This window comes from Eriocheir sinensis, chromosome 11, assembly GCF_024679095.1.
Source record: "Eriocheir sinensis breed Jianghai 21 chromosome 11, ASM2467909v1, whole genome shotgun sequence".
Taxonomy (NCBI): Eukaryota; Metazoa; Arthropoda; class Malacostraca; order Decapoda; family Varunidae; genus Eriocheir; species Eriocheir sinensis.
Genome location: NC_066519.1, coordinates 9,795,047 through 9,815,922, shown reverse-complemented (window position 1 = coordinate 9,815,922; position 20,876 = coordinate 9,795,047). Strand labels below are relative to the sequence as shown.

The 20,876-nt window shown below is 43.7% G+C and overlaps 1 protein-coding gene across 2 annotated transcripts in view; it reads left to right on the top strand.

Annotated features, from left to right (window-relative positions):
• The window catches only part of LOC126996816 (lysosomal alpha-mannosidase-like), a 114,223-nt gene extending 94,973 nt beyond the window's left edge, over positions 1–19,250 (top strand). For both annotated transcript variants that reach the window (XM_050857678.1, XM_050857676.1), the window contains exons 18-21: positions 1,183–1,331; positions 1,884–2,019; positions 5,883–6,032; positions 18,854–19,250. In XM_050857678.1, the coding sequence (XP_050713635.1) occupies positions 1,183–1,331; positions 1,884–2,019; positions 5,883–6,032; positions 18,854–19,093 (675 nt within the window). In that variant the 3' untranslated portion in view covers positions 19,094–19,250. The remainder of the gene's footprint in view (positions 1–1,182; positions 1,332–1,883; positions 2,020–5,882; positions 6,033–18,853) is intronic.
• Positions 19,251–20,876: the final 1,626 nt, after the last annotated feature.

Genomic DNA, 20,876 nt, shown 5'->3' with positions numbered 1-20,876 from the left:
GTTAGAACCGGTACTAGTACCGGTACCTGCCCACCCCTATTGTTGAATAGCGTGGCTGCGTGGGTACTGTATTGTTCAAATGGTGCGCGGGAAGAACTGAGCTCAGCTGTGTGGCCGCTGCGCCGTGTGAGTCCAGTTGCGTGAGACATCTGGTGGCCACTCCATAAAATATCGTGTATAAGTGAAAAAACGTGTAAATTAAACATTTATTTGGATTTTGGACCCCGTGCTATTTGAAAAACACGTAAACCAAACTCGCGTAAATCGAGAGTTGCCTGTAAGATATATTTGTGAGGGTAAAATACGTCCGGGAATGTAGAGTATCGCAGCGGCAAAAAAGGGCCGGTCGGGCCTGAGAAATGTATGATGAGTGGAACAGAAACTTATTGGAAACTTACAGTGCGCAAGAGCATGTACAGTCATCGTCAGAGGCAGTCATGGCGCGCCACCTTGGGTTGAGTGACGAACAGATTTACTCCGAGTTATTCATTTAGTATATATTTAATTTTGAACAATAATTGAAAAGTCAGAATGATTGAATCACTGATTCTGATGACTGATACTGATTGACTGATTGAGTCCGATTCACTGTAAAAAAAAAAAAAAAAAAAAAAAAAAAAGACATTTCTGTGAGCATGCCGCACTGCAAATGTTTTCGATGGTTTTCTAAGTACTGCAAAAAGTACCGCAGGATTTTTTAGTGCGGTATTTTCAGAAAGTTTGCGGCTGTGCGGTACTTTTTTGGTGATGCGGTACTACCGCTCTAAGTACCGCACTTGCCCACCTCTGGAAGTGGCAACCCAGATACTGTAGACATCAGAGCATTCAGAGGACCAGAAATAGAGATGAAACCTATATCTGTTTACATATAATACATGAAAATTTTCTCTCTCTCTCTCTCTCTCTCTCTCTCTCTCTCTCTCTCTCTCTCTCTCTCTCTCTCTCTCTCTCTCTCTCTCTCTCTCTCTCTCTCTCTCTCTCTCTCTCTCTCTCTCTCTCTCTCTCTCTCATAAAAGTGATTCCTGCCCACAAGCCTATTTCAATTCCTTCAAACAGCCTACATTAATGGACCACCTCTCCCCCTGTTAGTCTGTTCAGTCAAATATAAGCAGGATGTCAGGATGTTTGTAGCCTTGGAACCTCCTGGAGTTGGTGTAAATTCCCACATCTTATTTCTTACAGGGCGGCACGTCGCTGAACCCAGGCCAGATGGAACTGATGGTCCATCGCCGCCTGTTGCACGATGATGCCTTTGGGGTTGGAGAACCACTCAATGAGACCCAGTACGGCAAGGGGCTGGTGGCACGTGGGAAGCACTATATCCTGCACAGGTACTCATAGGAACAGGTGCTGTAATACAAGCAGTCCCCATTTTTTATTTATTGTCATAATGACAACCTTCACCGTGGGGAACAAGAACTTGGGACCAAAGAGGTTGGGAGTCCAACACTTTACCAGTCAGCCAAAGAGACATTCCTTTGACCCAGAGGGTTTTGGGGTATTGTCTGCCTCCCCACTTACACTATTAGAGAATTTTTCACCAAAAATCTTCATCCTGGGATAATCACCCAAGTACCCAGGACGTACTTAATACCTCATAGAACATTCTGCTGGTAACCCAGGATGTACAGTCACCCAAAAAAAGTACTGAACACCCATGGGTCTTTGGAATAGAATTTGAGCAAAATCTATCACCATGGTGTTCTGTGGGTGAGGTGGGTACCAATGGCTAGACTCTGCCATTGGTAGCCTACACACTCAACTGATACAATGCCATGTCTATATAGATTTCACTCAAATTCTGTTCCAAAGACCCATGGGTGTTCAATACTTTATTTCGGTGACTGTACAAATTCCCTTCATTCTCTCCTCTCTCCTAACAGCTCTTTTGGGAGTGAGGAGTGTGACTTTGGCTGCATGCACCGCACACTGGGCGAGGAGCTGCTGCTGCCACCTCTCTACTTATTTGAGGAAACCTCAGTCTCAGCACACACTTGGAGGACATCTTCTGTCAATAAGGTGAGGTGGCTCCTGTGGTCAGTTCTTATATATACTTGCCTTTCAACGATGTAGTCATACTGCAGTTTTTCAGACTAAAAAAGGGAAAACAGTGTCTGAAGCTGGGCAAGGTAAAGGAGTTCATTAAATACCCAATGCAGTATATGAATATTTGCAAATGGAATATTATCAGGAAGATAAACATACTTATGTAATGTAAGTGCACAAAAACCCTATAATCTGTATCACCACCACTGTGTAGGGCAGGAGCGGGCAACTTTTTCGAAGGGCCAGATGAGACTTTCAGGAGCAGGCCATGGGCCAGAATGAGAGACAAGAACCCCAAAGTAAAATAAGTGAAAAGTGTAAAACATACAGATCAAAGCTGCTTGCCATGAAGAAGTGTTTCAATGTCCAGCTATATGGATGAGGTAGACAACAGAATAATGTCATTGAGGTGGAGGTCCGAGGGTTAGGAGCGAAGTCGAGTCTTCGTGTCCTTCATTTTGGAGAAGGGCAGTTTGCAACAGTAGATGCTTCCAAACATGGCCTCAATGCTTGGAACACGCCCAGTGTATTTTGGGAAATTACTAGAAGGGAGGACAAGGTCATGGATAATGGACAGTGGAGAAGAAGTGTGGAACTTCGCCATGAGTTCATCATTACACTGTATCTCCACAAACTCCATCTGCAGTGGAGTAGGGGCATCATCCACAAGTGAGTCAAAGGGGGCAGTGAGCAGCTTAAAGTCCTCAGCCAGCAGCCTGACTCCTGCGAAACGGAAGGGAAATTCCTCCCACAGAGAAGCGACAACACTAACACGAGTGTCCAGGTCTACATTGCCAGGGGCACAAGCAGCAAGGCAAGGAAATTATGCAAATAATATAAGACAACTGAGCACATTGATGTGTGCATGCATGTCTGTCATGAGGATGTTTTTGCCTTGCAGCTTCACAGTGGGGGCAATCAGATGCCCAGTGATGTCCGTGAGCAGGGCCAGGCGAATGAGCCATTGCAGGTCAAAGTGATGAGCATGGGGAAAGCTCTTCTGATGGAGGAAGTTGGTGATCTTTTGGTGCAGGTCGCACACACGGGACAGCATGGCCCCACAATAAGACAGTTACAGCCTGTCCTTTATTGTTTAAATTAAATATGACAGCCAGATCTCAAAGAGAAAAATGTGTCTTTAAAAGGACAGACTTAGCCACTTTTGTGGAGTGAGGTGAGGAGCAAATGGTTGCCAAAAAGTATTTGCCAGCAGAAACTGTTTGTCAGGTTTTTTGTGTATTTTTTTCTGGACAGATTTCAATGTTAATGCCTAGCAGGGTGGCAAGTCGGACACTAGGCCTTCATGGGCTGGATATGGCTTGCAGGTTGGAGGTTGCCTACCCCAGATGCAAGGCAATGAAATGACTATTCTCGTTGACACACAATATAATGTGGTCAAACCTGTCAACATTAACATTTACTTATAGGATCAGAAAAATGAAACTCAAATGCCTGTGTCTCTTGTATTTTGACAGAGACAAAGATACAATTATACTAAGGCAGGAGACTGCACCTACACTTACACGTCCGGGGTGCGAGCATGGTGGAGAAAGAGGAAGCTTTCCCTGCCCAGTGCACAAGAGGGAGCACCAAGGGAAATGGCGTGTTGTCATCAGGTGCCCGACTAGCCCCGTACCCTCTAACCCCTTAGCCACTAGAGGATTAACTTCAGTTGATTTGGCTGAGTTGTGTGGTAAACAGTAGGAGGACGCTTTGCTGAAGCCCTTTTTTGCCAAAATGAGGAAGGAAAGGAGTACAGGGGGCGGTAAGGAGCATTTTATGCTCGCCGCGAATGTCTTGCACCAGAGATAGACCTACAAGGACACCGAGGCAGGCATGGGTGGGGGTGACGAGGTACAAATTGTTGTCCCAGAAGAGTGTAGGCAGTCGCTGGTGCAGCTAGCACATGAGGGTCCTTTGGTGGGTCACTTTGGTGCGAAGAAAACCTTGCAATGGCTGAGGAAAAATTTATGGTGGCCACACATGACGATCCAGGTAGTGGCCTACATCAAGGAGTGCAACACTTGCCAGGTATGCCACATGGACACTGCTACGGTTATGCCACTCTTCAGAAAGGGCTGGCTGTTGACACCACTTACCCGCAGGGAGGTGAGCAGGCTGGCGAGGGAGGAGGTGATTCTGAGTTTAGAGTCGTTTCCTGGCGCAGCCTCCGTCGAGAGGGTGAGGCACTTCCGGAGACACTAGTGCAAGTCCCTCCTTCAACCCGGTAGTAGGTGGTCAGGAGGGTGAAGGAGGTGGCGGGGTGAATTGCATGAGTAGTGTCCCTGGGGGGGCAACCTCAGGTTAGAGGGACAGGCCCGGCCGGTGACACTAGTGCAAGCCCCTTCTCCGGCCCAGTAGTAGGTGGTCAGGAGGGTGAAGGAGGTGGTTGGGTGGATTGCATGAGTAGTGTAAGAGAGACAGGCCCGCCATTATTAGTAATATATTATCCCCATACATTGCTTACTATTCCAGCCAGACAAATTCAGAGACAACCACTGAAAAGCAGAAAAAAAACTGGTTGACTATTATTATTATTATCATTCTTATTATTATAATTCTTCTTCTTCTTATCATTATTGTTATTATTATATATCTGCATGATACTTCAGTCACTTAACGACGATTTCGGTGTTCTACATAAAATCATAATAATAATAGTAATTATAATGATAATAATAATAATAGTAATAATAATAGTAATAATAATAGTAATAATAATAATAATAATAATAATAATAATAATAATAATAATAATAATAATAATAATAATAATAATAATAATAGTAATAATAATAATAATAATTATTATTATTATTTTTATTATTATTGTTATGATAATAATACAAAAGCATGCAACGAAGATGTTTCCATCACGAGCTTGTTTTGTTTCTGTCACACACTTAGGCGCCTCCCCTCTCACCTACCTACGATACTGTTCAGCGAGATTCATGCTACAACAAACATTTACATTCAAGATTTTAACATCACATGATAAAGTACAGTTCTTTAGCTTCAACATTATGCAAAAATATGTTCTTTATAGTAAATAACATCTCTGCTACAAGCAAAGTAATTCATCTGCTACAGTCATATGAAACACAAGGCGCCGTCACTCATGGTATCATGCGTGGCTGGAGCTGGGTAATCAAAACTCCATCATTATCCACAGCGACATTATATATGCCGGCATGGCTGGAGATCTGGGGGGCAGGGACCCGGGGGTCTTGTCTCCTTGTGGGGTTTCCCCCACACACTTCTACACATGAGTATGGCAACTAATGGGGCTCCCAAATGGACCATTTGGGGGGGGGTGGCAGGCTCCTTTGTTGGGGGCCTGGGGGGGCATCTTATATGACCCCAACACCCCTTCCCTTAGCTACGTCACTGAACTTAGCCATTAGACTTGAGCCTGTATCATGGCACCCCCCTCAAGCTGTCACCCGGGGCGGACCGCCCCCCCCTTACTACGCCACTGCACTCAAGAACAATTCAGCCGTTCCTAAGGAAAGGACGTTAGGCTGGGATAATCACACTGACATGATCTTGCAGATGAAAGATGCATATTTACCAAACAGTTTCAGTGGACACTGCCACCATCTTCAGTAGCAAGAAGCAGGAGAGGAAGTGGGGAATGTCAGTACAGACATCATTTTATGCAGAGACAAATGGGTAAAAATGAGAGGGCAGGGCAGGGAGATGTAGGCAAACCCCTATCAGGCAGGTTATGTAGTGGAAGTCACGCACTGTACTGGACAGACACTTCTTCACTTGTCATTCTTGCCATCCAAACAGTGCTGCAACTAATACTGCTGCTTCCTCCTTCCCTCTGTCAGTGGACTGGCCTAGGGATGAGCCTGCCAGCCAATGTCCACCTCCTCACCCTGGAGCCTTGGGGTGACAACAAGCTGCTGCTGCGACTCGAACACATGTATGAGAACGGCGAGAGTTCCACACTCAGCGACCCAGTGACTGTTTCTCTGAAGGTGGGTGGTTGGGTCTATAGTCAATCCAGGAGGAACTGGCGGATTGGGGGGTGATGGGTGCGGGTCAGCCCCACACCGCACCTTGCCACACACACTCAACACTGTTTGCTTCCTCTCATATGTCAGCTATTTACTACCTTTAAATGAATTTAATTAAATAATTGGATAATCCAATAAGGTCATATACCGTTAAGATTGTTTCGCTTTTAAGATAATAACAAAGATTTTTTATAAATACCATGACACTTGACAATGTTGTATTCCAACGTTGTCATTCTACACATCCAGGGCCCACCCTTCCCAGGTCACTTCTCTCAAGGTCATGGAAGGGTCAGCAGGTGGGCCCATGGGTGGCCCGCTCCCGCCTCTGCCTCTCCCCTCCCTCCCTCTCCACATCGTTGGCTGCACAGCCGCGAGAAAGAACTCATTTACAATGTAAACAAGTACTTTTTAGATGAAAAAAACAACAGAGGATTTATCATACCACTCACAATAGTAACTGAAAGAACAGCAAGAGCCACTAATGTTAGTGAAAGAACTATTGAAAGAGTCTGCGCCAAACTGGATCATGAGTGCATGACAAACAGGTCACCAAGACAGCCTGTATTCTCGTCCCCGAAGAAGCCGAGAGAGAGAGAGAGAGAGAGAGAGAGAGAGAGAGAGAGAGAGAAGGAGGAGGCGGAGGAGATGAAGGGAGGCTAATGGTGGTCCACTTAACACCTTGATGCTAATCTCACAATTGGAGACAAGAGATGTGGCAGCGTGGTACAGAAGGAGAGACCCCCGCAGAAACCCCCCAATCCGCCAGTTTCTCCTGGATTCACTATAGTATAAGAGGTGACATACAGTAAAAGGCACAAATACCGTTTACCCACCTCAACTTGTTTATCCAGAGTTGTGATGCCTTGTTCCTCATGAAAGCTTGCCTTGAAGGAAGTGATGGCTCAGTCCAATCAGTCACATCTCCTTCCCGTTTTGTCATTTATGCCTCAGTCCTATCAGTCTCCTCCCTTTCCTCTTTTTATTAGCTATGCTTCAGTCCTATCAGTCTCCTCCCCTTCCTTGTTTTGTCATCTATGCCTCAGTCCTATCAGTCTCCTCCCCTTTCTCTTTGTCATCTATGCCTCAGTCCTATCAGTCCATCTTCCAAAAATACCTACTTGTGTTTAAGTTAATCTCTATGTAAATGGTGACCTAGTCAAAGAATATGTTTTTGACTGAGAGATAAATTTAACATCCCAGGAAATAAGTATCCATGCAAAGGTCAGCCCCATAAATATGGCATAAATAAAATTGGTAAGAAATCTTGGCTTTTACATGAGTTTTATGGTTAGGGGCTGGTCTGCTTGGATAAGGTGTGCAGCATTCTCCACGTCCCCAAGCTGTCTCTCCCTTTTTCTCTCCTTCCTGTTATTTTTGCTTTTGGTAGCTGGGGGATTTATCCTCTTAGGGGTCCTGCATCCCTGCCCTGTGGCCAACAGTTAGTCCAGTACCTGATAAGGGTTGGTTGGGAAGGGGCCTGCAATCCTTACCCTACAAAACTGCCTCTTCACCCAAAACAAAATAGGAGGTAGAGATCTGGGTCATGGCACGAGCTCATAAGCTTGATCTGGTTTTGCTGAGGAGCCTGACTGTGTGGCAGGCCTCCCCAATGCATGCGCATCAGGCGAGCCTTCTGTCAGTGATGGGTGCAGGGTTAAGCCTATGGGACCCTTAAACCTCAAAGGAGGAAGGGCCCTTTAGCCCCTCTTGATGTTTTGGGGGTGGTCAGGGAGGCACAGAAGGGGTGCACTACCCACAGAACCAGGCCCCAGATTAACCTTCCAAGGGCTCTACGTGTGGGCTACTGGAATGTCCTGAGCCTCTCGGAGGATAACCATTTGCCTTACCTATCAGATGAGCTTAGAAAGACGAAAGTGGATATAGTGGGACTCTTCAGACGAGTGGCAGTGGTACAACTACTGGTCTGGCATGAGCAATGGTACCCATCTTATGGGGGGTAGCTATGGGCATCTCCAGCCAGCTGCAGCCATTTGTGGTTGAGGTTATTCTGGTTGATGAGCATATAATGCGAGTGAGGCTGAAGCACACACTGGACTTCATGTTTCTTGTTTCAGTGTACGCTCCTACCGAGATATGTGAGACTGAAGAGAAGATGTTCTATGCCAAACTCACCTCCGTATCAGACCAGAACCTCGCCCAGGACACACTCATTGTCCTGGGTAACTTCATTGCTGCTACTGGCATTGACAGTGTTGGCTATGGATTATGTGTTGATGCCCATGGTTCTGGTCTTGGAATGGTAATGCTGGAAGGGTAGCTATGGAGACTGACCACATCCTTGTAAGCACTCAATGGAGAATCCTCCAGAACTGCAGGGTTTTGTGGAGTGTTGAGTTCTTTGCAACTGTTCATAGGCAAGTTACAATATTCATGCTTCATGTCAGGTCAAGAAGAATATTGAAATATAAGAATATTGTGTTCTATTTCGAAAGGCTGAAAGATCAGGCATTTCCCCCTGAGTATGCAGTGAGTCTTAAATAGGTTTGAAGTGCTCAGCATCCTTGAGGACCCTGTAGAACTATGTGACCCCTTCAAATGTAAAACTTTAAGCTGACAAGGAGTGTATTGGAGAGCACCTAAGACCTAGGGGTGGTTTTGCCTCGGCAGAGACTAGAGAATATTGAAAAGCGTTGAACTGCCAGGCTTGCTGGGAATTTGGAGTAATATAGTGCTCTGTTGCTTAGGACTAGAGCTCTCCTGAGGAGAGACAAGGAGAGGTATGTTAGGGGTCTTGCTGAGAATGTCGAGGACCATTTAAATGCAAATAACCTCCAATCTGCTTACCGAGCCCTGAAGAAGCTCTGCTCTGAGCCTCCCTCCCGGGTGAGTGCTGTCTAAACAGCAGATGGCAGAAGGCTCACCCTTCAAGCTGGTAGCTATGAACTGCTGGGTTGTAACTGGCAGACACTGATCCACCCATTGACTGAAGCCCACCCTCTATTGACATAGTCAGAGAGGCTGAGATAAGATTAGAGGGGTGGAAAGGCAGCTGGCATCTGTCACATCAGTGCGGAGCTGCTCAAAACTGGGGGTGAGCCCACGAGGATGACCCACGGGTTGCATGCAGTCTTGACTGCCTTATGATAATCTGGTACTGTCCCTATCTGGAAAGGGAAAGGGGACCATCAGGACTGCAACTACTTCAGTATTGCACTGCTCACTGTGCCAGGGGAGTTTTTTTTTTTTTATAGCAAGAAAGTCAGCTGTCACCATCTTCAACACTAAACATCCTCAGTCTATCCTTAACTCAAAATCTTAACTGGAAACTTCACATCTCCTCTCTCACTAAATCAGCTTCCTCAAGGTTGGGCGCTCTGTATCGTCTCCGCCAGTTCTACTCCCCCGCACAGTTGCTATCCATATACAGTGGCCTTGTCCACCCTTGTATGGAGTATGCCTCTCACGTGTGGGGGGGCTCCACTCACACAGCTCTCTTGGACAGAGTGGAGTCTAAGGCTCTTCGTCTCATCAGCTCTCCTCCTCTTACTGATAGTCTTCTACCTCTTAAATTCCGCCGCCATGTTGCCTCTCTTTCTATCTTGTCGTTATTTTCACACTGACTGCTCTTCTGAACTTGCTAACTGCATGCCTCCCCTCCTCCCGCGGCCACGCTGCACACGACTTTCTACTAAAGATCATCCCTTTACTGTCCAAATCCCTTACGCACGAGTTAACCAGCATCTTCACTCTTTCATCCCTCACACTGGTAAACTCTGGAACAATCTTCCTTCATCTGTATTTCCTCCTGCCTACGACTTGAACTCTTTCAAGAGGAGGGTATCAGGACACCTCTCCTCCCAAAATTGACCCCTCTTTCGGCCACCTCTTTGGATTCTTTTAAGGAGCAGCGTTTTTTTTTTATTATTGTTTCCTTTTTTTTGTGCCCTTGAGCTATCTCCTTTGTTGTAAAAAAAACAAAAAAGCCCAAGGGCAAAACACAAAAAACAAAAAAGCCTTATAGATACTGCTCTGAACAATAGAGAAAAGAATAAGAGATGCTTGCCCATCTATTGCTTATAAGCATTTACAACCAGTTGCTGAAGCTGCAGAGAATTGAGCAGTCTGGGTTCATGCCTAGTAAGTCGACAATGGCCGCATCCTAGCACCTCACATGCTGGTGGAGCACGAACATGAGTTTCGACAAGGAAAGCTTGCAGCCTATGTCAATCTCAAGAAGGCATTGCAAGGCACTCTGGGATCTCCTGCACCTTCTCAGGATTCCTGCTAGAACCATTGCTCTAATGACTGGCCTGTATTCTAGGACTGAGATTGTTGTGAAAGGGGAAAGGCTTGTCCAGCTTCTTTCCCGTGAATGCAGGAGTGAGGCAGGGCTGTGTCCTTGCCCCATCACTTTTCAACACTTGTATGGACTGGGTACTAGGCAAAGTTGTGGACCAGAGTCATTTAGGAGCATCCATTGGCAAAACCAGGGCCACTGACCTTGTTTTTGCCGATGATGCAGTAATCCTGGCGGAGTCACTGGAGGTCCTGGTGATGGCTCTCAAGCACAGATTTATATACTAGAGGGTTCAACTCCAATCTCTTGCCATGGTGAGAGGTGAAGCCACTGCTCCTGCCTGTAACTCTGTGGTCGGCTGCCATAGGGTGACAGATTGGCGACCTTTCCATGATTCCACATGTTTACACTTAACCGCTATTAGCTAGCCACCATTATGATATTTTGGAAAACTGAGCCGATCATCGTGTTGATGAGACATTGCTGCATATCATGATCACAAATTTATTGCACTTAGGTAACCTACAATAAAATAATGAGAAAAAATTATGGTAGTGTATAAACATTTTTGTTCATCTTTTTTGCTTCAACTCCTTGCTTGTCATTCATGTACTTTTTATTGCATTGAATTTTCGTTTACAGTTTCAAATTCAGCACATTTTTCCAATTCAGATGGTATATGATATGTACCAATGTAACAATAATCAGAGGGTAAAAAATGGACAAGAAAATAACAAGTCTATCTGACAGAGGATCGCTGAGGTGCTGGCAACTTGATAATAGCAGTAGCAGACATAACCATGTGATATTAAATTTCTCACTGTCTCGCCATCCGTCACCCTAAGATGGCCGCCAGTAGCTTCAAAATCCAGGCTCTGGGAACCCTCTATGTATATAACTGTGTGCTCTCAAGGCATTGCACGAGGAGGCGAAGCCCTTGGGACTTGAGGTCTCCTGGGCCAAGACCAAGGTACAAGTGTTTGGAGGCTTGCTAGATGGAACAGTACAATCTGTTCATACATGTGGCAAGGACATTGATTTTCCTCCTCCTCCTCCTCCTCCTCTTCTTCCTCTTCTTCTTCATCCTCATCATCATCATCACCTCCCTCCTCTTCCTCTTCTCCTGCCTCCTCTTCCTCCCCCTCATCATCATCATCATCATCTCACCCTTCCTCCTCCTCCCCCTCATCATCATCATCATCATCTTCCCCTTCCTCCTCTTCTTCTGCCCCTTTCTCCTCCTCCTCCTCCTGTTATTTTAAAATTTTAACCTAGCCCGTGAACTGCTACCCCCGGCAACTTGGGATCAACTCATCGTCAACCTCAACGTAAACACAATCAACGACGCGTGCATTGTCTTCAGGGATAAACTCCTGGAGATAGAGGGGAAGGCAGTGCCTATGAAATCCAGGAGAATAAATGGCGCCGTGGATCCACCATGGATGACCACTGAAATCAAAAGGACAGTAAACTTAAAAAGAAGGAATTATAACTTATTGAAAGGAAATGACACCGCCAAAACCCGTTTAAAGTACCAAAACAGTCCAGAACTTGTCGAACCCTGATTAGGACTAGTAAACATAATTATGAGAAACAAATAGCTCGCAAATAGCCCCATGCTCTTCTTAATTTATGTTAATGATATCGATGATGGGATCACTTGCAAAGTATTAAAATTTGCTGATGACACAAAAATTGCTAGTAAAGTAACTGCGACACTCGACGAAGAAGCTTTACAATCAGATCTAGATCGACTTGCACGTTGTGCCAATCAATGGCAAATGAAATTTAACGTTGACAAATGTAAAGTGTTGCACATCGGAAAAAATAACAATCGCGTTCAGTACATAATGAATGGCCAAGAACTTTCTGCAGTAAGTAAAGAAAAGGATCTTGGAATCTCTATATCAAGCAATTTAAAGCCCGGTCAGCATTGTTCAGAGGTAGTTAAAACTGCATACAAATTGGTTGGCTTCATCGGACGAGTCTTTAATAATAAATCGGAAAAAGTAATATTAAAACTGTATAATTCGTTGGTTCGACCCCGTCTAGAGTACTGTGTACAGTTTTGGTCTCCCTATTACAAAGACATAGAAAAGTTGGAACGGGTTCAACGAAGAGTAACAAAGATGATTCCTAGATTGAGAAATTTATCATATGAACAAAGGCTTAAAGAAGTAAATTTATTCAGCCTATCAAAACGAAGAATGCGAGGTGATCTAATAGAAGTGTTTAAAATGTTTAAAGGATTCAGTGATATTAATGCGGAAGATTACTTTACAATTGATCGATCAAATAGAACAAGAAGAAATCATAATTTGAAGATAAGTGGTAAAAGATTCTCGTCGCACAAAGCTAAACACTTCTTCTTCAATCGAGTTGTTAATGTTTGGAACTCTCTACCCTGTGATGTCGTTGATAGTACAACAGTTACGGCCTTCAAGAATAGATTAGACAAGTATTTTGAATCCAACCAGCAACTAAGATATTACTCATTGTCATAATAACGTTAAGTTCTTTCAAATACTGGTGTCCTTGTCCGCTTTTATTGCCCGGTTAGTGGTAGCAGTAATGGTAGTTCTTTCCTCTTTCCTACATAATTTCCATGCAGTTTTTCCATGCTGCATGGTTCTTTTTCCTTTCCTGCCAGCTTTGGCTGGAGGGATGTTGGGTGGGGAGGAGCCTTCACCTTTGCTGTCCTTCATCTTCCACCTTTGATTAGATAGTTAGTGTAGCTTGTCACAAACAGCCTTGTAAGGACCAGCAGGTCTGCTGTTGTTTGTTCTTCCTTTGCATTCCTTTGTGAAGTCAAGACCAACCCCCAAAAGTTTTTCACATACATCAGAACAAAAAAGGAAGTTAAAAACAACATTGGCCCCCTAACAGATGAGACTGGATCACAAACCCAAGACAGTCAACACTGCCAGAATCTTCAATAGTAATTTTGCTTCCGTATTCACGGTTGAGGACATCGAAACCATTCCCAAGAGTCCTACCCCACTGAGGGGGATCTCTCCCCTAGAAATTGATGCCATTAGCGCCCACTATGTGAAAAAGTACCTTAACAAACTCGACACAAATAAATCAACAAGACCCAACAACTTGTCCCCTCGTTTATTGAAAGCAGTAAAACAGCAAATACTACTGCCACCTACTAGCATATTTAACTGGTCACTTCAACAAAACAAGGTACCTGAAGACTGGAAAATGGTGAATGTAACACCAATTTTCAAAAAAGGAGATAAGAGCGTTGAAACTACAGGCCCATTAGTTTAACATCAGTAGCAGGCAAAATTCTCGAAAGGATCATTAGAGACAAATTTGTCAGTTTTCTAGAGGACAATAATATAATATCAGATGCCCAGCACGGTTTCAGAATTAAACGTTCCTGCTTAACTAATCTGCTAGACTTCTTCCAAGGTATATTTGAAAACTGGGATAATCACATCTCAAGCGAGGTCATATCTGGACTTCCAAAAACCCTTTGACAAGGTACCACATGAGTGAGTGACTCCTAAAGAAACTACAGTCAACGGGTATAGGAAACAACCCGACTGCTTGGATAAGAGACTGCCTTACCAATAGAAAACAACGAATGTTACTCAACGGGCAGGCTTCTGAGTGGCTTCCAGTCACTAGTGGAGTACCGCAAGGATCAGTGCTGGGACCAATTCTATTTATTTTATACATCAACGATATAGAAACAGGATTAAAATCCTCCCTATCAAAGTTTGCTGACGACAACAAAGTGGGTGGAAGGGCTCTCACGACAGCAGATTGTGAAGCCATCCAAAGGGACCTTGATCAGATCATTCAGTGGTCAGAAAAGTGACAAATGTCATTCAACGTGGACAAATGTAAAGTAATGCACTTTGGATCCAGAAACAGTAACCATACGTACAGCATGCATGGGAAACCATTGCAGGTCGTGCAGGAGGAATCGGATCTTGGGGTCACCATCAGCAGTGACCTGAAACATGCAAAGCACTGTAAAAAAGCATATAACAAAACCAACACCATGCTCGGGTTCATATCGAGGAACTTCGAGTATAAGATGCCGGAAGTAATGTTGTCCTTGTATAAGTCAATGGTAAGACCTCACCTTGAGTATGCGGCACAGTTTTGGTCACCTAGCTACAGGAAGGACATAGAATTATTAGAGGGAGTTCAGCGACGTGCTACGAAAATGATTTCACCACTGAGGTCTCAGCCATATGAAGAACGACTCAAGTGACTCAATCTCTTTACGCTGGAAAAGAGACGCTTGCGAGGTGTTCAAGTACCTGAAGAACTTCAGTCTAACTTAAGAAGGGAGGACTTCCCTTCTGGCTGCCGGCCTGAGAAGTGTCTTGATAACTCCTCGAGCCTTTTTCTTCTCAATTTCTGCAACATTCAGTCTTCATTCTAATTTTCATTCTGTGGAACACCATCTTTCCTCCTCTAAACCTCACCTTCTCTTCCTCACCGAAACACAGGTTTCTGAGGCTACTGACAGCAATCTCTACTCTGTTCCCTCCTACTATCTCTATCCTAAATTTCAATCCAAAGCTGGATGTTGCGCCTACGTCCACAACGACATCACTTGCTCTCGTGCCCATGACCTTGACTCCTCAGAATTTTCCACCATCTGGCTAAGACTTCATTGTCATTCTACTACTAAATACATCTGTGCTGTTTATCTCTCACCTAACTCTACTAACTATGTAAAATTCTTTGACTACTTGAACTCTAAAGTGGAGCACATCTTGACCCACTCTCCCTTCGCTGAAATCTCCATCTTGGGAGATTTCAATGTTCACCACCAGCTTTGGCTTTCATCCTCTTTCACTGACCAGCCTGGTGAACAAGCCTACAACTTTGCTCTCCTTAATGACCTAGAGCAGTTGGTTCAGCACCCTACACGTATTTTTGACCGTCTTAGAGACAGGCCCAAGATACTAGATCTCTTCCTTACCTCTAACCCTTCTGCTTACTCTGTCAAACTCTTCTCTCTGTTGGGCTCCTCTGATCACAACCTTATTTCTGTATTCTGTCCTATCGCTCCTGTACACCCTCTGGACCCACCAAAGAGGCGATGCTTCTGGCATTTTGCTTCAGCTTGGTGGAACGACCTGAGGATGTACTTTTACGATTTCCCATGGAATGATTACTGCTTCCAGGAGAGAGACCCCTCTGTGTGTGCCAAGAGCATCACAGAGGTGATTGTCTCTAGAATGGAGGCATACATTCCACATTCTTTCTCTACTCCTCATGCTAAAAAAGCCTTGGTTTAATCATGCTTGTTCTCGTGCTATTAAAGATAGAGAGGCAGCTCACAAAAGGTACCAGAGCCTTCGCACTCCTGCCAACCATCATCTTTATAATTCTGCCTGGAATCATGCCAAATCTATTCTCCAACTTACCAAAAACTTCATTAATAGAAAGTGCCAAGGCCTAGCTTTCTCTAATTCTTTCCGTGACTTCTGGCATCTACCAAATATATCTCCTCCAATTTCACTTCTTCCTCTTTCCCTCCTCTCCTTAACCCTGACAGCAGCACTGCCGTCTCATCTGTCTCTAAGGCTGAACTCTTCGTTCAAACTTTCTGTAAGAATTCCACCCTGGACGATTCTAGGCATATTCCTCCTACTCATCCCTTCTTCCTAATGATGTTTTCTGTGCCCTCTCTGGCCTCAACTCTCAGAAGGCTTATGGACCTAATGGAGTGCCTCCTGTTGTCCTTAGAAACTGTGCTTCCATGCTGACACCCTGCCTGGTCAAACTCTTTCGTCTCTGCCTATCAACATCTACCTTTCCTTCCTGCTGGAAGTACGCCTTCGTATAGCCTGTGCCTAAAAAGGGTGACCGTTCCAATCCCTCAAACTATTGCCCTATAGCTTTACTTTCCTGTCTATCTAAAGCTTTTGAATCAATCCTTTACCGGAAGATTCAAAAGCACCTTTCCACTTCTAACCTTCTATCTGATCGCCAGTATGGGTTCCGTAAGGGGCGTTCTACTGGTGATCTTCTTGCTCTCTTAACTGACTCTTGGTCATCCTCTCTTAGCCGTTTCAGTGAAACTTTCTCAGTTGCGCTAGACATATCGAAAGCCTTCGATAGAGTCAGGCACAAGTCTTTGCTTTCTAAACTGCCCTCTTTCGGATTCTATCCCTCTTTCTGTTCCTTTATCTCCAGTTTCCTTTCCGGCCGTTCTATCTCTGCAGTGGTAGATGGTCACTGTTCTTCCCCTAAACCTATTAACAGTGGTGTTCCACAGGGCTCTGTCCCTATCACCCACTCTCTTCCCGTTATTCATCAATAATCTTCTTTCCATAACAAACTGTCCTGTCCACTCAAATGCCGACAACTCCTCTCTGCACTATTCAACTTCTTTCAATAGAAGACCATCACAACAGGTAGTACATGACTCCAGACAGGAGGCTGCAGAAAGCTTAACCTCAAACCTTGCTATCATTTCCGATTGGGGTAGAAGGAACCTTGTGTCCTTCAATGCCTCAAAAACTCAATTTCTCCTCCTATCAATTCGACACAATCTTCCAAACACCTATCTCCTATTCTTCGACAACACTCAGTTGTCACCCTCTTCAACACTAAATATCCTCAGTCTATCCTCAACTCAAAATCTTAACTGGAAACTTCACATCTCCTCTCACTAAATCAGCTTCCTCGAGGTTGGGCGTTCTGTATCGTTTCCGCCAGTTCTTCTCCCCCTCACAGTTGCTATCCATATACAGGGGCCTTGTCTGCCCTCGTATAGAGTATGCATCTCATGTGCGGGGGGCTCCACCCACACAGCTCTTCTGGACAGAATGGAGTCTAAAGCTCTTTGTCTCATCAGCTCTCCTCCTCTTACTGATAGTCTTCTACCTCTTAAATTCCGTCGCGATGTTGCCTCTCTTTCTATCTTCTATCGATATTTTCACGCTGACTGCTCTTCTGAACTTGCTAACTGCAGAAAGGAAACTGGAGATAAAGGTACAGAGAGAAAGATAGAAACTGTAGGAGGGTAGTTTGGAGAGCAAAGATTTGTGCCAGACCCTATCAAAAGCTTTTAATATGTCCAGCGCAATAGCAAAGGTTTCACCGAAACGGCTAAGAGAGGATGACCAAGAGGCAGTTAGGAAGGCAAGGAGATCACCAGTAGAACGCCCCTTGCGGAACCCATACTGGCGATCAGATAGAAGGTCAGAAGTGGAAAGGTGCTTTTGAATCTTCCGTTTAAGGATTGATTCAAAAGCTTTAGATAGACAAGAAAGTAAAGCTATAGGACAGTAGTTTGAGGGATTGGAACGGTCACCCTTCTTAGGCACAGGCTGTTCAAAGGCATACTTCCAGCAGGAAGGAAAGGTAGATGTTGACAGGCAGAGTGTCAGTACGGAAGCACAATTTTTAAGGACAATAGGAGGCAGTGGCTGAGTCAACAGCGTGACAGCGCCGCGTTCAGGACGACGCAAGTTCAGTCCCCACCCGGTGCCACCGAGCTGGGATTTTTCAGCCGCCGCCAAGTGGCTTAAAACCACATGCTGTCCAGAAGACCACCTATCAACCCGGACTCTAGATTCTAGGATTGAAGATGAGCTCCGGGAGGGCAGCATGAGCCAATGCAAGATGGCACCACTCTAAACACTAACCTGCGCCACAACGGGCTGGGCCATGCCATCAGGCCCCTCCAAAAACAAACCTACCGGCGCCACAGGCAAAGATGTAAAAAAAAAAAAAAAAAAAAAAAAAAAACATCAGGTCCTATTCCTAATCATTCGTAAGAATTTTAATAATAGGCATAAAGGAGTCAGAGGGGGGATGAGTAGGAGGAATATGCCCAGAAACGTCCAGAGTGGAGTTTTTAGAGAAAGTTTGAGGGAAGAGTTCAACCTTAGAGATAGAGGAGATGGCAGTGCTGCTGTCAGGACTAAGGAGAGGAGGAAAAGATGAAGAAGTGAAGTTGGAGGAGATGTTTTAGGCTAGATGCCAGAAGTCCCGGGAAGAATAAGAAAAAGCAAGGTTTTGGCATTTTCAAGTAATGAAGGAGTTTTTGGTAAGTTGGAGTTGCAGATAAAAAGTGGATGAATTTAAGAGAGTAATGTGTTTTGAGCAAACTTTGATAAGAATGAAGATCTGGATAAATGGAGAGAACCTTGGCAAGATTTCCTAAAGCTTTTTCTGATGCATGTCACATCACAGCAAAGCAGAAAAGTACTAACAGTTTATGTTGTTCAGAATCACCTTAAAAAACAAATGATAGAGAAAAATGCCGTGAAAAAGTGGCATGCACCAGATATTCTTTCATCACATCACAGAAATTGGTTTTGATCCTTTTCATCTTGTCACTGCACAAATAACATGATGGAAGTAACTTTGCCATTTTGTACGCATCATTCCCATTCCTACACATGTATAAGGAAACTTTTCTGAGTAGGTTTTTTTCCTCTTATGAGCACTAATTGGGCAGGTGCATACAAACTGGCAAATGTATCCTACTATATACTTCACAAGTGCTCCCTAACATTGGGCCTCCTCACAGGGACTTCTGGCAGAGTGGGAGATTGTAGCAGCAGAGGAGACCATTCTCTCAGCAAACCTCTTCAGGAAGGATGAAGACAGACTCCAGTGGAATGTGGAGGAAGGTGACGCCTTGCATCAGTCACAGTCACAGGACAAGACCAGCAACACCGGCAGCCAAGATGACCTCTCCATTACCCTGAAGCCCATGGAGATCAGAACCTTCATCTTGACCGTGCAGGTTAATTCAATCAGTTTCTAGAAGCTGGGAGAGAACAAGATTAAGGGGTATGTCTGGGTGTCTTTATTAATTGCCCCACTGCACAGTTTTGAAATGTTGATATATTATTTGTATGTATATGCAAATTTCATGAAATTTGGTTATCACTTTTTAATATGTGAATTTTCCATAAATTTGATTTTTTTTTCTTCAAATTGTTCACACACACACACACACACACACACATATATATATATATATATATATATATATATATATATATATATATATATATATATATATATATATATATATATATATATATATATATATATATATATATATATATATATAGATAGATAGATAGATAGATAGATAGATAGATAGATAGATAGATAGATATATATATATATAGATAGATAGATAGATAGATAGAAATATCTATATATATATAAAAATATATATATATATATATATATATATATATATTTTTTTTTCAAACAAATTGATTGAAAATCAACTTGTTTAAAGGAGATGTGTTGGTGAGGAGTCATGAATCTGTTGTTCCACTCCTCTCATCATTATCGTTGTTTTATGTGTTTCACCAATGAGAACCAATTGGGAGCAATAATAATGAAAATAAAGGCTCGGCAGATTCTTGTGAGTCTTCTATCACTTTCACCATCTCTGGACAACTACTAATTGTGAACTGTGGCGACCACCTGCAACTGCAACTTCATTATGAGTGGAGACCCAGACTTTCAGATCAAGATGCCTTGCCTTGACCCACAGTTATTATATTTCTTGATGATGTTTTAAACTTAAAAGTATTACCATTAAAGAAGGAACATTTGAGATGACAAGTCTTCAGTAATCTATTTTGTTCCCTACCCAAAACAACATGACAGAAAAAAAAACTGATTTTCCTGCATTTCAAGTGCCTTGTACTATTTCTTTGGCCAAATCTGCAAACTACTTCTTGATATGGTTGTGAGTTAAACATGATATTTTGTATAGTGTTTAAACATTGCAATGTGATAATTTTTCATCTTAATAATTCAATAAATATTGCATTTACCTTAGTTGTTTTTACCCTATCTGTTTGTCTTTGAATGATTGTCTGTCTCACTCTTTGTCTGTGTCTGGAAAACAGTAACATCTCTTCTGTATCTGCAGTTGGAATTAAAGATAAATTAAAGTCTTAAAAGTTTCAATGCTTGTGTCATGCCCCAGGAGTTTATTTTCTCTTTTCCTATTCTCCAACACATCCTCTGCGTGTATCGAAACACACAAAAAATTAATCAAGACAAGGAGAGGGTATTCCCTGGCTGTCTGGGATTGAACCCGCGACCAACGTGACGGGGGAGCCACTCCTTACCGAGTCGGCCAAAGTGGGTTATGGGAGGCTCGTTCATCAGGTATAGTCGCCGCACTACACAACTTTCCCCTCTTTGTAGATTAATTTTTGTGTGTTGAGATCGTTAGACTGTGACCCATTTTGGTGCACTATTTCACAATGTCCCCACAGAGACATACCTCCAACACTTCCCATTTTCTATTACCCTCGGAGCATGGGCCATCCTACCTGTTACCCCTTCGGGGAAACTCAACAGAATTGCAGGAGAGGATCCCACCGCTGCCACCACTGTGTTGCCTTCAGCTTCGATCCTCTGTTTTTAATATATATCTATCAGTGTGCTTCCTGGTTGTTAGGGTTACGCAACACAAGGTTAAATTATTATGAGGTTTATTCACATTATGTTGGTATATAATTATAGTGAGCTTATGGAAGTTAAGTAACAATATTATGAGAAATTATTCTGTT